We start from the raw sequence: 15977 nt of genomic DNA, 5'->3' as shown, positions 1-15977 counted from the left end.
ACCACGAACATGGCTTTTTCCGAAGGGTTGAGGTTAGGAAAGTAGTTAGTAGATCCACGTGCCGTAAAAGAGCACTTTATACTTCTACTATAATTACAGACGGTAATCCATCAGTTTCTCTGCATCCACACCGATCAGCGCAACACCCCATCACCACATCACTGTAACTGCAGTGCTGAGAATGACCCACCACCCAAACAACACCTGCTCTGTGGTTCCTGGGTCCTGAACAGTGAGGAACAAGAGGAAAGGAGGCTAATGAAAGTATGCAGAGAAAAAAAAAAACAGTCCATTTACAGAACTACAGAGTGCTCCTGTACAGCAAGTGGAGCTGATCGTAATGGACAATGAGTGTAGAAAGTGATTTTTGTTTATTTGACAGTCAGACAGGGTATAGTCTTAAAAATGTTACCTCAGCTGTGATCAAGAGTTCTGTGTAAAGGTGAAGCTCATCTGTTAAACATTGTCCAGGCAGCCATCAAAAACACTGTTAGAAATTGCGGAAGAGAATTACTATTGAAGCACAGGGCCTCAGTCATACATTGGCGAGGAGGCCATGGTTTAGCTACATGACAATTTTACACACTGATAATTTGATGCATGTACTCTGGAGGAGCAGAAGAATGTAGAGGTGGTTGTTCTGTGGTACTGGAGTAAATTCATTTCACTGCATTTTCACACCGTCCAAAAACGTGCCATTCTACTACCACCACCACAAGAAAATACCCTAACCATTGCAACATTAGTCTAGTAGAACAATAAAAACTTAAGAAGAACGTTTCTGTAACATCTTCTAGATTTTATAAACCTTTACATATCAGCACCAGCATACAGACACTTACAGAACATTGTTGGCTCATTTAGCTAAATGATATCCCATAAAAAAAACCCCAAAACATTTACATGGATTTATGTTCTACATATTCAGCAAATGATAGCAGTAAAAGGCAAGAGTGTAATAGTAAAATATAGTAGTAAAATATTTTATTTATAGTTAATAGAAACCCTGAACGAAAGAGGCAGCTCGGGATGTCAGAAGCCAAGATGGAAAGATAAAAGCAAAAAAATAAAAAGAATAAAAGGAGAGAGACGGGTCAGTGGCGCAGGCGAGTGCGTCTGGTGCGAGAGATGGGTGTAGTCACTTTTGGGGTTTCGTTCTCTGCCATGACAGCATCTGGAAAGAAAGAAGCCCACGTGAGAGAATGCAGACACAAAGCAAAACTGCACCACTTAAGAACAACAGACTGCAGACGTCCGCAAATTTTTGTTACTGCCTTACCTTCTTCGTCTTCCCCCTCATCACTGCTGAATGTGATGACTTTTTTGGGGCGAGCACGAGAGCGTTTAGGTGTCACTAAGTCACTTTCGTCCATCCTAGACTTCCCACGCCCTAAGATGGAGACAAAAACAATGTTATTCCATTAAATCAAAAAGCCTTTGAGGGAGTGTGCATTAGACTGACCGCATGAGGGAGCGTTACCTCGTGTCGTTTTGCGAGTGCTTTTGGGCAGTGGTGTCTGTGTATTTTGGGTTTGTGGCTGATCCTCCAGCTGCTGCTCTCTCTCGTCGTTTTCAACATTTTCCAGACCTTTGGTGTGCACTGCAGTCAGCTTCTTCTCAAACTCCTCCACCTGAGCCTGCACAACAAAGGATATGCAATGAGTAACTAAACACCTTGTTGAGGAAAGGTCAAAGGAGAAGGGCTTTTGAATTTGGCACCAACAGCGTGAATAAACGGACCCAACATGCCTGGTGTCATCAGTGCAGGCTGGTGCAGGTGGTGTAACGGGGAGAATATTTTCTTGGTACACTTTAGGCTCCTTAATACTAAGCAAACTATCAATCATCGCTTGAATTAATAATTCATAATTGTGGGCTAGCACATCATGTCTCCCTGTGAATTAGAAGGATATCCACTCCACATAACTCGAAAGCTAGCAAATGGGTGCAAATGTATGTGTGTCAATGTTGCTTATAGTACCTTAAACTGGGGCTTGGCTCTGCGGCGGAGTTTGGCCAAGATGGAGAGCAGAGGCTGGTACACTGCATCTTCAGTGAGTTTATCACTGTAACAGTCCCAGCATTCCTGCAGCTTCTTAAAGCCCCGTTCACACATGGAGAGCAGAGACAGAGATACGGCCAAGTCTGCCCACTGACGCTCAGTCCTGGTAAGAGTGCCAAAGAGAGATTGTAGCTTTGGTTGAGTGGCTTTTTAAGATGAAAACATGAACACAGCCAAAAGAAACATGGATTTTAATGAAACTCTACATAGACAGACAGTGTTGAGTGAATAAGTTAGTTTCTCACTTTGCCGTTCGGAAACGCTGACAGAGCTTCTCCACCAAACTTTCTGTCTGTCTTTCTTTAGTGATGTAGGAAAAGAGCTGTCTGTGAGGGGAAAACAAAACAAAAAAAACAAAAACAGAATAGTTGAGTTGTAGTTCAAGTAACAAATCATATCACGTGACATTACACAGGTGTAAAGGTGAGTGAAGAACTTCGGTGCATCGTCCCTCACAGTAATACCAAAAAAAACAAAACACAAATAAACCCCTTACAAAATAGAAATACTGAATATTTACACATTAACTTATACATATACACATTATACATACTCTATTTACAATACTGCACTTGTTTAAAAGCAGTTAAATGAAGAATCGCTCACTTCATAATGGTGTTAAAATCCTCTTCTTTCATGCCTCTCTCGGGATCGGACAGTCTGCTGATAATGTCCGGCAGCAGGTTGTAGATGGCATTATCCTGACAGAAAAAAAACAAAAACATCTACAGTTAAACTACATAAGCTACATTAAAACTGGTAGGGACCTCCAAATAAAGACAACACAATTTAAAGGCCTGTGTGACATACGTATTCTTATTATTTATAATACAATTCTTATTCATTAGGTCACATTTTTGTGTGCAACCAAACTATTAGACTAAACCAGGATGATGAATCAAGTGCATACCTTTGCAGAGAGCTCATTGAAGAAGTTGAGTGCGAGGCTGGCAATGTGTTGCTCAGAGTCGAGTAGGAGTACAGCAACCTCGCTGACCTGACCTTTGACCTTCATGACATCTTTCAGCACCAGCTGAGTCAGAACCGTGATGGCCGTCAAACGTACTGATGCGTTGTCGTCACACAGCCTGCACGGGCAGACATTTTTAATGGGTTATGGGATAATCACTAGTACAGCCATAAGACACAGTAAAGACATTTAGGTCTCAAGTCTTCAGCTCCACTTCTTACATTCTTGATCTTATTGTTGGAGGTAAAATGGCCACAGTACCTGCCATACAGGTTGGGGGTCCATGGTTCCAGAATGTTGGGAAAGCGAACAGTCAGGTCTCCTAGGGCAATGATGGCATTTGCTCTGACAACTGGGAGAGAGGACTTCTCCAACACAGTAAAGAGTAGACGGATATTGTCCTTACAGACTGTAGGACTGTTTAGAGAGGGTGAGGGACGACCAGAACAAAGAACAGAATTTGAAAATTAAAAGATGTATGTGATCCTTGCAGAGGAATATATTCAATTTGCATCCAAGGGCAAAAACAAAATGGGTTTCATGTCAGGAACCGTGAAGCAACACAATGTGTGATTTTAGTTTTTAAATGATCGGCAACTCAAATGATTAACATAGGGATGTTCACTGGTATTTGAGTCAGTACCAATAGCTACTGCACAAAATATGGTCACAAACATGGTGCTGTGTGAACTAAACCACACATTTTGTTTTTTGTTAAAAACTAAAATGGTCAAAACAGATTTGGCATCATATATAACTAGAAGGATCATACTAATGGCAACCTGTTTACACTTGAAGTGAAATCAGGTGTGCTCCTGCCTAATTGGACAGACAACCTTCAGCTACACTGGCAACTTATGGATGAAGTATAGTAATGAAATACATGTTTTACCTGATCATCATGTACTGGGAGAGAGCAAGGCATGCAGCTGTGGTGAGTTGCCTGTGAGAGTATCTTCCAGGATTGCTGCACACCTTCACCAGCAGAGGTAGGAACACACTGAGCATGTTTCCATCTTTGCATACAGAGAAAAAGACCACATTAACCAAAATGAGTTGTACAAAATTACACACTTATAAATAAGGTGAACAAAAAGAGTATTCAATAGTTCTGTGTTTTGGTAGTTTGTTAAATTCTAAGATGCAAAGAGAAATTACAACATGCTCATAAAAATAGTAGTATATGGGTAAACTAACCAGCCAAAAGCTCGATTTCACAAATTCTGCGAATAAACTCCGCCTCTGTGTCCTCTGCTGAGGCACCAGTCAGCCCAAGCTCCTCCTCCACACAGCTGTCATTGGCTTCCTGCAGAAGGATGTGCAAAATAGTAAGTTAGCCTCAAGTTAAGTGGGTTTTTTCTTTTTTTAAAGTTGTCCCGTGTGAATAATCCTTAAATTCAATAAGTGAAGATTTCTCAAGAGGCTTTTAGTATTAATATCACATCAAATGGTAAAGAGTGTTTCATGTGATGCTTACTTGAACATTCAAGTCATCTTTAATTTGTGAAATATTACAGCTGAGTGGTTCACATATACATATGAATAATGGTCATCATTTTATGATGAATAGTAATTTTAAGTAAACTATCAAGTTAGCTGATCGGTTCAATTCCCCATCCGGGCAAGCACACTATACTACAGCAGTAAATAAATAAATCTTAGCTCTACATTTGTCTACCTTAACATGATTTAAAAGGCATGAATGTAAAAGACTCAAATCCTACAAGTGTTGAGATTATTCAGTGTGAAGCTTGCTCATTTTGTGTCCAAACGCTTTTAGGAAACCCAACCCTGGCCGTGTTTAGCTTACAAACTCGACTGCCGATTAAAATTCCGCTAAAGTACAATTTATCTAATGTTCAAAAAGGGAAACAAACCTTGTTCTTGCCAACAGGTCCTTTCTCCTTTTCTTCTTTCTCTTCCTTCTCACCTCTCCTCCTCCGGAGCTCATTACTCACACTCCTCTCCAGGTGAGACACCTGCCAGAAGGCCACAGCTCCACACATTGACAGCAGGTGAGCCAAACTCACACAGTTTACTATACAGTAACAGGCACAGAGAGAAAGTGTAGAGAATTATTAAGTGAATTATGAAGTGCACTCGGCCCACTTCAACATCATTAACTGCTTCCAAAACATAAAACAACAATAAATAAATATTGAAGTGGATCATGAATACACTGCACAACGATTACTTCCTTACCCTGTGGTTCTGAGTCTTGAGACCCTTCCGACACCTGTGACTGGTTGGGCTCCCCACACTCTGTAATCTGCTCCAACAGAAGTCTAGCAGATCTTTGAAGGAGGCGTGCACACAGCTGGTCAGGTGACTCCGCCAAAAAATAGATGAGGCGGATGGCTTGTTCCATGAAAGTCTGCCAGTAGGGATCAGACAAGACGACTCCTACAGACAACAGGGAGACCACCGTCACTACAGTGTTCTAAGAACTGGATTTAAATTAGATGGATCAAGAAGCATTTGACATACCATCAGCAATGGCCTGGGTAAGACAGCTGAAGAGATGGTGGTCCGCAGGCAGCCTGAAGGGAACTCCTTTAGATTGCTGAAACACAAACCAAAGAAAATTCATGAGACACTTATTGGTGTAGAGTGTACATGTGCAAGTAGGTGTACGGAATGGACTGGTGGATAAGCAATAGAGTTTCTGGCACAAAAACCATTTAAGTAAGACTGCCCCCGGTCATCTATGTATTATATTGTGACAAATGTTCTACTTATAACAAAGCTTAAGCATAGAGCTTGAATAATAGCGTGTCAAAAACGTGCATGTTACCTGTTAGCTACTTCATCCACATGAAGCAAACCTCGCACAATGAACATCTACAGCATTTGGGCCTAGATGAAATATGTACTTACTCTGACATGGTCCGTAATATTGGTGATGGTTATGACGGCGTCTCTCGCCAGCAAGTAATCTTCAGTCACCTTCTCTCCCAGTGCAACAGAACAGAGCGTGTCCAAGTTACTAAGCACCACCTCCCTTTCAGCACTGCAAAAACACACAGAGTAAGTGTGACCTAAATATTAAGGACAATACAGTGCAAGTGAACCTGGTATTTGGCTTGCAATTGCATTCTACAGTACTTGACTGTAGAGAGCCCAGAAGCCAAAGAAATTCAAAACCAAAACCACACATTATGCTGCTTTAATGAGTATGAGCAATATTTAACACACACACACACACACACATATATATATATATAAAAAAATCACAAATTATGGATTCAGGTTTAATGAAGGGGTGGGTCTCACCGTGCTGCCATGCCCAGCAGCAAGACTGCAGCTCTCCTGCGCAGTGCAGAAGCCTCTCTTTTGCCGGAGAATCTCTCCCATAACGCCTGCACTACAGACGCCTGCAGAGGACTCTCAGTACTGAAAAACTCTTGCACCTAGAGACAGAGGAAAAAGCCAAGAGACAGACTGAGCACAAATGTATAACTACATGGTGTGTATATATATATAAAGTGGCGATTGATGTAGCTTTAGCTGCCTGCTTGAAGTCAAATGGGCAAGGACTGTCCATTAATTTGTGAACAATCCTTCTTTTGAATTCTTTCTAAATATTCTTGATTATTAAAAGTTCACTCACGGCGTGTAATCGTATTAAGCTATTATATTATTGGCATAAAATGACATTATCAAGTAATAATTATTTCTGGGAAAATGTATTTTAAATGCCATTACTTGACGGAACCCAATCAATCACGTAATCCATTTAATCTCTCTGGTCTCTTCTAATCGTGAACTCTGCACCGCACTTGTTAAATCAGTTACTCACTATTTCCTCCAGACACTGAATAGTTCCGAGAGAGGAATCGACCATTAACTCAGACAGGCTGTCCACAAGAGTCTGGGCCTTGGCTCTAAGCAGGTACAGAGAAAGAGCAGGAGGGTGATGAGAAGGGAGGAGGCAAAGAAAAGCAGAAACAGTTATGACCCCGCTCTATAAATGGTCCATCAATTTTGGAAGCAAAGAGCTTGTTCTCTAAAACCTGACTGGCAAAGCAGCATTCAAACAAACTGTAAACATCTTTAGATAAGCAGCTTTTAGTGATAGGCTCTGAATGCAAGTATTCTTTAATGATTCACTCAAACACTAAAAAACAATGAACATGCTACTTAAAATGTCTTTAAGTGTCTGGTTTTATTAGAAGACACATTTTATTATTAGACCCGGTTTTAATAGATCTGTTCAAAGTAGTATTAAACTAAGGTTGAATTAAAATTTATACAGTGAATGCAAGTTTATTGAACACATGGATAACAGCAGTCTTTATTAGACATGACCAAGCAATGCTTACCTAGTGCTGTCCCCATGAGGATTAAGGTAGAGGCGTCTGTATGCTTGTACTACAGCATCTTTTACTGCAGCATCGGTGGACCAGACCAACGGCAACATCTTTCTCACTCCAGAGACGGAGTCCGCAACGCTGAACTCACATGCTGTCACACAGAACTGCACTGCCTCCTGAACCACTGGGTTAAAGAGAAAATATGCTTATTTCCAAAACAGCACTGACATAGCCAAAAAGATATATAATTTTCACACACCATCATTGTGCAGCATTGCATCATGGACACCAGATGTAAATATATAGTAAATTATATGAACTACATATATTTCCATATCATACTCATACACAACTATTTTCTCTTAAATTAAATTACTCCAACATTTTATGTAGTGTGGGCAGAATTTGTCTTCTCTACAACTTCTTTCTACAACTACTTACCTGTAGTGGTTTTCCAGTAAAGCATGTTGTTAATGACAGCAATGGCTTTTTCCACCTGCAGGGCAAAGCTCTCTGTGTCCTTCAGGTACTGGACTAACATTTCTTGCTTTTTTAGCTCATTCTCCTTCCCTTCATCAGGCTCTTTTTCTCCTTCCTTCTGTGGTGTGGGTGGCTGATCACTCACTACTTGCTCTGATGCCGGATTCTCCTCAGGACCTTTGAGGGGTAAGAAATCAAGTTTGCATAAACTGTCACATCGGACTGTTAAGTGTATGTGAGTAATGTGGAGGGGCAAAATGCTTGTGAGAGAATCACTTTAAATGAAAACATACATACATAGCCACTCTCACTCATTGCCAATGACTCTTGTGTGTGTTTAAAAAAAAAAATAATAAAATAAAATAAAAATTAAAATTAAAATAGTTAATTAAAATTACTGGTAGAGGAGGTGAACGTGAGTGAGGAGGTCATAAGATCTTTGGACTTTTTTGCCTTTACTTAAGCCTTTTGTTCCTTTCTATAATATATTTTAAAAATGTATACAAAAGAAGAGACTGCACTCTTAAGACAACATAACAGTTATTGAGGAATCTGCTTGTATGTTCTAACACACACTTATATAATCACTTACATAATCACTTCATGGTTGATCTAACTATAATTAGCCTTAAATGTACATTTTTGCCCAAGTTCATCCTAAGACAAACCCTGACATAAGCATAAAAGAAAAACTGCAATCATCTTGGCTGCTGGTAGGAATGGCATATCAGTCAAAGGATATCTGAAGGCCTTATGTTTTGCAATGTGACAGCAACTTTAATCAGGAATTTTACCTACTTTTGTTTAACATTTAACACAAATGTAGGTGGCAGTACGGAACCTACGTCCAATTTACATTTAATGTTTGTGTTTTAGAATCAAACCCCACATTCTCCAAACAGAATTTCCCCAAAGTCAAGCAACTACTTTTAGATTTTTACTTACCTTTAAAAAGAGATGCCAAGGTGCTAAGAAGTGTGTCTGGATTCACATCGGACAGAGCAGAGAAGAATGGTGACTCAGGGTAAAGACTGTGAGCTCGCATACACAGATTAACTGCCTGCCTGAACATGCACAAACAGAAGATCAGATTATTTTAAAAAATGTAGACTGACAATTATCTCCTCTAATTTGAATAGTTCAATTGTCCGTTTCAATACCTGTATTTATTGTGTCTGAGGTACTGGGCGATTACGACAGCAGTGTCTCGGTCACTCCTGTCCTGTTCAGCTTCCTCCTCTGCCTCTTCAGCATGATGTCTTTCTGTGTCACTACCAGCTTCCAGTTGAGCTCGGACTGTGTTTGAAACTTCTGGCTCCATCGCAGCCCACAGATCAGATGCTGAGATTACAGCAACTAAGCACACAAAAGGGCCACATTAATACAGTGATTTTTCATTTTTGCGGTATAAATCAAACCACAACAGGAAGTGCTATTACTATAGCATATACACATTTCACATGCCTCTTCTGGGAAATTACTGAGCAGGCTTTTAAACCCTCAGATTACCAAAGACAGAGTTCACAGCTGACTGGATTCAAGAGAGAGCTAAGAATCTATCCATGTCCCCACACACACACACACACACACACAAACACACTGTCAGCACCTCTCACTTCTTTTCCCTACATTTCTCTAAAGGAGAGTATGAGGAGAGGAGCTTTGTGACTGTAGGCAGGCCCTTACAACAGAACAGTCAATCTTCACCGCCCTGTCAAGATTACCAGCCAATTAGAACACAGAAGAACTCAGACTCTCATCCAGTGAGCTCACATTCGCCTTGGTATCATCACTGGGCAGAAGCCATTAAAAACAAACCTTACTAAGACAAGAGTATGTACCTGGTGCTTTCTCCCTCATGCTCTCCTTCAGCTCTTTGAGTTTGGCGGTCTCCTTTTCCAGAGGTTTCCTCAAGTCTGCGCTGCTCAGCTGATCAAATCAGAAAATCAACATTACTGGCAGGCTGAGAGAACTGAGATACCACCTGGCTAAAGTGTCATAATTTACAATGATTCAGCTCATTTACAGCTTTTAGAAAATGTTTCAAGACAAACATTACATTTTGTGCTATGCAGAATTACTGCAAGAAGTGTAAATACACAGTAGTGAATCAGACACCAGTTTGTGTTTAATATTTGGAAATAGCCCAAAAATGTTTTATTTTGGCCAAGACTGAACAAACTTTCTATAATTAACTTTACAAATAACCTATTCTAATGTCCCAAAACGTGAAGCTCCATCACACTGGACCATGATATCTGTATGCATGCTTATACCCATACATCAGCATTACAAAAGAGTGGGCATTTCTTGACCCTGGGCGCCCCCTGCACTCATGAAGTGGAATTCACACTTTTCACATTTCCACCAAAAGATGCATGAGACTGAAAGTGACAGAACATATGGAGTGATGCAGTAGAGTAAGAATTTCAGGATTGTACACAAATAGGACTGGGGTTGCACAAAGTTACACTGTTCTTGCAGGTGTTGTCCTGCTTCACCAGTTACATAGCATAGTTTCTGGTGTGTCTAGAGCCTAGAGTCCACTGATAGAGAAGCCATTGTCCTTATTACATAGTAATTGTGAAGTAAAAATGCTATATAACATTGCTTAAAATCAGTACATCCCTGGAGGTTACCTTGCAGCTGTATGGATTATGGGCAATGAAGGCAGCCAGGAGCTGGATGGCACTCTTACACACATGGACGGATTTATCACCAAGACGGCCAACAGCCAACTCCATCACCTCTGTATATCTACATAATGGCAAGGCCTGAGTAAGGGAAAGACAGCATTATTTTCGCCAATCAGAACACACACACATTTTCCATAATGAACAACCATACAGATCTTTACCTTGCTGTTGACAATGCGTGTGTACACTTGCAGCACCCGAGCCCTAACATGTGAGTGAGCGTCATGAATGTGCTCCTGAAGTGTGTCAAGGAAGCGATCTCGATCTGCTCGACCAGAATCCTCCAATTTATCACCACTCAACACGCGTACCAGCACCTCCCCCAGCACCTCGCACACTGCCACGCGCATACTCGAACTCTAGAGAAAAATAAATCAAAGATAAAAATAAGGAATCCATCTTAGACTTAGTCAAACAGCATTGTTTTCCTACCAGTGGACAAGCACACTCATTTCACCCTCAGATTACCAAATATGACGTTCAAAGCCCACCAGACACAGCAGAGAACTGAAACCATTTGAACATGATCACACACACACACACACACACACACACACACACACACACACACACACACACTGTCAGCACCATCCATATTCTATCCCGTTTTTCTTTACAGGACAGCTGTATGGGCAGTGCTCAATGAATATAGGCAGGCCCTTACAACAAAGCAGCCAATCTTCACTGCTCTGTCAAGATTACCAGCCAATAGAAATACAGAAAGACTCCAGACTCCTGTCCAGTGAGCTCACATTCGCCTTAGTATCATCACTGGGAAACACTGTGTGTATGTGTACCTCTCCACTGAATCCTTCAAAATCCTAAATGTTGAGCTTAACAGTTTAGTTTTTATTAAATATCTTTACCTTCTCGACTAGCTTGAGCATGTGTGAGCAGCACAAAGATGTTGGAACTTGTGTTGTGCATGCACGTGTACCTCTCCCTCTAGATGAGTAAGAAGCACGCTGATGTTTGGGATCATGGCTTCAGGGACCAGAGAGCTGAGTTCAGATAGGAAGCTAGAGAAGGCCTTTACCCCAGAACCCTCTCTGGCCAACTCATCACTGGACTTTTGCCCGATTTCTCTGAAACACAAAACACATAGTTGGATGGACAGAACCACATTACTCCATGACATGGAAAACACAAATTGTGTTGTTTATAAAGAAGAGAAATGTGATGGCAGAAACAGCAAATTGTACCTCATAATCTCTCCTACGATAGCCTTGACTCCATGCTCAGAGCTCCAAGCAGACACAGCCTGTGCACACACCGAGGAGAGTTGCTCAAAATGCTGGAGCAACTGAATCACCTTAACACACGCACCTGCAACATACATATAAACCCACAAAAATGCAGAACATTCAGGTAGTTCAAATTGTGTTCAAATGCTGACAAACCTATGGCAATCTACAAATCAATACAGTAATGGCTGGTAAACTTGGTTGATAAAGACAATAAACATATGTAATATGAACACCCGTAATCTGTAATATTTCTGTAATAAATGTGTTTGAACACTTCTGTTGTTACCGCAGAACCACTAAGAAATTAAGCTGTAGATGTCTGTGGGAAATCATTTCACACCCCTGCATCATTTAAGGTACACACAATGCTGAGAACTTACCCCAAACTGCTCAGCAGTTATGACTATTATACCACAGCCGGAAAAACTGCTGGAAATATACACCAAATTTCACCCTCAGATTACCAAAGATGACGTTCACAGCCTACTAGATACAACGCAGAACTGAGTCCGTTTGCCCATGTATGCACACACTGTCAGCACTATTCACATTCTCTCCTGCTTTTCTTTACAGGACAGTTGTATGGGCAGTGCTTGATATTTTTTATAGGCAGGCCCTTACAACAAAGCAGTCAATCTTCACTACTCTGTCAAGATTACCTGCCAATAGCAACGAAGTAAAACTCAGAATCTATCCAGTGAGCTCACATTCGCCTTGGTATCATCATTGGATAACATCAACCCAGAAAAAGCATGATCTGTGTGCCTCTGCATAGACCCTGTTCTTCTGAGCAAGCTCATCTAATTTTTGTACCATCCCTTGGCAACATTAACTAATTATAGAAATACCTACAGCCTTGCAAAAACCTTTGGGTGTTCACACAAGTTGCAACACGTGAGCCATGTGCACAATTGCCTATTCTTTTCACCATACGTGTAGGTGTGTTACTAACCAAGCATGTGGTTGTATTTTTTCACCATCACTCCGAGCACATGGATGATTGCATCACGTGTGGCTTTGTTCTTCATGTGACCAATCGTAGGATTTTCCAACAGCTTGTAACAACAACATGTCACACAGCTACAGGCAATGCAGGGCATGTAAAAAAAAACCCAGACAAACAAACAAAAACATTAAAAGAAAGGCTACTAACTATAATCTATGCATATAATTACATATCAGTAAAAAATATATACAAGAGGTATCAAGTTAGTTAAGTAGATACTTTGGTGAGATTCCTTTTAAGAGAGCATCAATATTAGAAGAAGAGAATCACGGTCATAGAGACCCACCTGACAAACTCCTCCTCCACCAGAGAGAGGTTCCATAGAGAGCGGATATCCAACTGGAGTAGTTGGGTCAGGCACTGCAGCACAGTCTCTCGCTCACTGTCCCACTGCATCAAACCCTTACCAGATGCCTTCTCTTTTTTACGGCCCTGTAACGCACAATGTTTAAGTTGATTAATATATTTCCTCAACAATCATGATGCTGTTGAAAGTAGAAATAAGAACTTCTTAATAAGAACAACTTCTTAACACTGATAAAGTGTCATCTGTTTTACTCCCAAACTCTATTGGGGTTTTCCTACCAGTGATTGGTTGCCCTCAGATTACCAAAGAACATGCTCAAAGCTGTGAGACCCACAAAGAGAAATGCGACTCTGTGCTCACTGACACACACAACACTCTCACACACACTGTAAGCTTCCAATCACATTCCAGGACCCATTTCTTTGGGAGAAGGCAACACTCTGATTGGATGCTAATTAGACTGTAGGTGGGCCCTTACAGCAAAGCAGTCAATCTTCACCACTCAGCCAAGATTACCCACCAATCAGTGAGTTCGAGAACACATTCTCTCAGTCATTCAGCTCACATTTGCCATAGTCTCATCATCGGGCTCAACTACTGGTTAGTTTTGTTTTGAACATCCAGATTCCTCCATATATGGCTAAGATTATATTTCTCTTAAACTACATACTTCAGTAACATCAGAATAATACCTTGCTGGGTGCAGTGACGATGCTCTCTCTGCAGGAATCACTCTCTAGATTCTCTGTGAGCTTACAGAGCAAGAACACACTCATCTTTACAGCATTGAGTTGTTGCTTTCGGTCAGCTGCTGACAAAGTGCCGGACAGGAGGAGAGACGGCAGAGAGACAGAAAGGCCTCTGACCACTAAATACAAAAAACAAACAAAAACACCCACACAAAGGAGGAAGTGATTAATCATGGTGATGAATTGATGAAAAGTGATGTCATCGCAAAAGACAGAAGGCATCTGAAGATCTAACCTTGTATGAGAAACTCGAGGGTGTCCTCTTTCAAAGAGACATCCACTGTCCGACAATGCCTTTAAAATGAGGGTCAAAAGAAACAATAAGCCAAAAAGAAAGTCATGTTCAACAACAAAAACTACAGCAATTTACTGTGAACATAAACAGAGTTCCAACTACCGTACTTACTGCAGAACACTGTACAAGGTGTCGAAATGTTCCAAAATGCACAGATGGCCCTGGCTCCTCAAAGCAGCTTTAAAACCTGGATGGGGGGGAAATAAGAGAATGTAATTATTTGTATGCAGGGTAACGAATGTACTGTAAATGCTGGACCACCGTTTGTAAAGACCAACTATAAGACTGAACTACATATAATCACAGTTGTTTAATGACTGTGTGATCATTTAAACAGGCTTAATTTGTAAAACGGTCCAAGACATATGTTTGATTTAAGTGTACTTAAGCATACATGGAGCAAATATTTTGATGTGAGACCATGATAATAAAATACCACCATCATTTTTGCCCAACTAGACTATGTCCCAAACTATAAAAAGTTTAGTCTTCGTCATCCTAAAAACATATACCACATGGAGGAATATAAGATCTTTAGATTCCCAACACAGTCAATATACTTACTGTTGAGGTGAGAGGGCAGCTGTTTAGGTGAGACCACGTCCTGGACCACATACTGGTTGATGGCTCCTGATTTTAACAGGTCACCCAATGACACTGGAACGACGAAATCCCACGACATTTCTGTAAAGGCAGAAACAGGCACAGAAGCAAAACGTGAGCTAATCCGAAACAAAGCAGTATTCACTCAAATACCAAGTCAGTCGCCTTAACCAAATGTGAAACAGCTCCATCCTTTAACAATGACAGTAAAACGTAGCTAGATAGCTAGCTAATTACTCAGTCATCTGAGCCATACCGCAGTAATTTCATAAAGGCTTCTATAATATCTGGACAGAAGTAATGGCAGGAATCCCCGAGAATCCCCAAAACTTCAAATGATCACCCTCGCAGAATAAAAACGTTAGCTAGCTAGTGCTATGTTAGCTAGCAGGCTATGTTAGCAGGCTATGCTAGCTACAGCAGGGCATACGTTGCCCCCTCTCTTTTCACCCTCACAGAAACATCAGCAGCTAACTAACTCTTTAGCACAAATACAAACTAGCTAGCTAGTTCTTATCAGACTAGACCTGCAATCTTCATCGAGTAAATGTTGCCACTAGCGCTAGCTGCCTTTCTTTAGACGCTATCTAAATTAGCCGATTAGCTCTGAACTAAAGTAAACACGTTAGCGCTAGCTCACAGTTTGAAACAACGCCACTACAAAAATAAAGCACTTCCGGAGAACACAGAATTAAAGACAACACACCATCATACTTACCTCTAGAGAAACGAGATCTTTACCACATAATCAGAACTCCGGGAAAAGTGTAGCTATCAATAACTCCTCAGGGTGCTTCTGTCAGATCTGCCGCTGTAACGGTTCAGCCCCAAGCTTTGAATTCACACACAAGCGCGCCAAAGGAAGTGCGTCATCAGCCCGCCTACCGCCAGTGGCGGTGGAAAGACCGAAAAACCAAAACTAACAATAAAAGACTAAATAAATAAACATTAAATATAAATAACTAAATATAAGACAAGAAACAATACTATACTAATTAAATAAACATTAGACACTAAATATAAAACAAGAAACAATACTATACTATTTAAATAAACATAAGACACTAAATATAAGACAAAAAACAATACTATACTATTTAAATAAACATTAGACACTAAATATAAGACAAAAAACAATACTATACTATTTAAATAAACATTAGACACTAAATATAAGACAAAAAACAATACTATACTATTTAAATAAACATTAGATACTAAATATAAGACAAGAAACAATACTATACTA

At 40.5% G+C, this 15977-nt stretch overlaps 1 protein-coding gene and 3 non-coding genes across 4 annotated transcripts; all 4 read right to left on the bottom strand.

Moving 5' to 3' along the window:
- Window positions 1-778: 778 nt before the first annotated feature.
- Window positions 779-15549, bottom strand: ncapd2 (non-SMC condensin I complex, subunit D2). The gene is made up of 32 exons (XM_072669217.1): window positions 15447-15549; window positions 14690-14809; window positions 14237-14312; window positions 14066-14124; window positions 13774-13949; window positions 13061-13206; window positions 12721-12848; window positions 11724-11847; window positions 11459-11606; window positions 10683-10880; window positions 10465-10599; window positions 9667-9754; window positions 8986-9181; window positions 8771-8889; window positions 7787-8002; window positions 7355-7529; window positions 6832-6916; window positions 6306-6442; window positions 5910-6042; window positions 5520-5595; window positions 5235-5435; window positions 4910-5070; window positions 4230-4338; window positions 3925-4048; window positions 3294-3449; window positions 2973-3150; window positions 2669-2763; window positions 2308-2388; window positions 1982-2165; window positions 1481-1637; window positions 1280-1390; window positions 779-1174 (listed from the first exon to the last, which is right to left on the bottom strand). Exons 2-32 carry the CDS (start codon window positions 14805-14807, stop codon window positions 1095-1097), a joined length of 4170 nt encoding a protein of 1389 aa, XP_072525318.1. The 5' UTR covers window positions 14808-14809; window positions 15447-15549; the 3' UTR covers window positions 779-1094.
- On the bottom strand, window positions 9321-9623 carry LOC140546260 (small nucleolar RNA U85). Its single transcript, XR_011978322.1, has one exon. It is a non-coding gene; the product is annotated as a small nucleolar RNA U85 (small nucleolar RNA).
- Window positions 12219-12500, bottom strand: LOC140546258 (small nucleolar RNA U85). The gene has a single exon (XR_011978320.1). It is a non-coding gene; the product is annotated as a small nucleolar RNA U85 (small nucleolar RNA).
- Window positions 13371-13671, bottom strand: LOC140546259 (small nucleolar RNA U85). The gene has a single exon (XR_011978321.1). It is a non-coding gene; the product is annotated as a small nucleolar RNA U85 (small nucleolar RNA).
- Window positions 15550-15977: the final 428 nt, after the last annotated feature.

The sequence above is a fragment of the Salminus brasiliensis genome, chromosome 23 (assembly GCF_030463535.1).
Source record: "Salminus brasiliensis chromosome 23, fSalBra1.hap2, whole genome shotgun sequence".
Classification (NCBI taxonomy): Eukaryota; Metazoa; Chordata; class Actinopteri; order Characiformes; family Bryconidae; genus Salminus; species Salminus brasiliensis.
The sequence above is the reverse complement of the archived record's forward strand: the minus strand, read 5'-3'. Positions and strand labels throughout refer to the sequence as shown.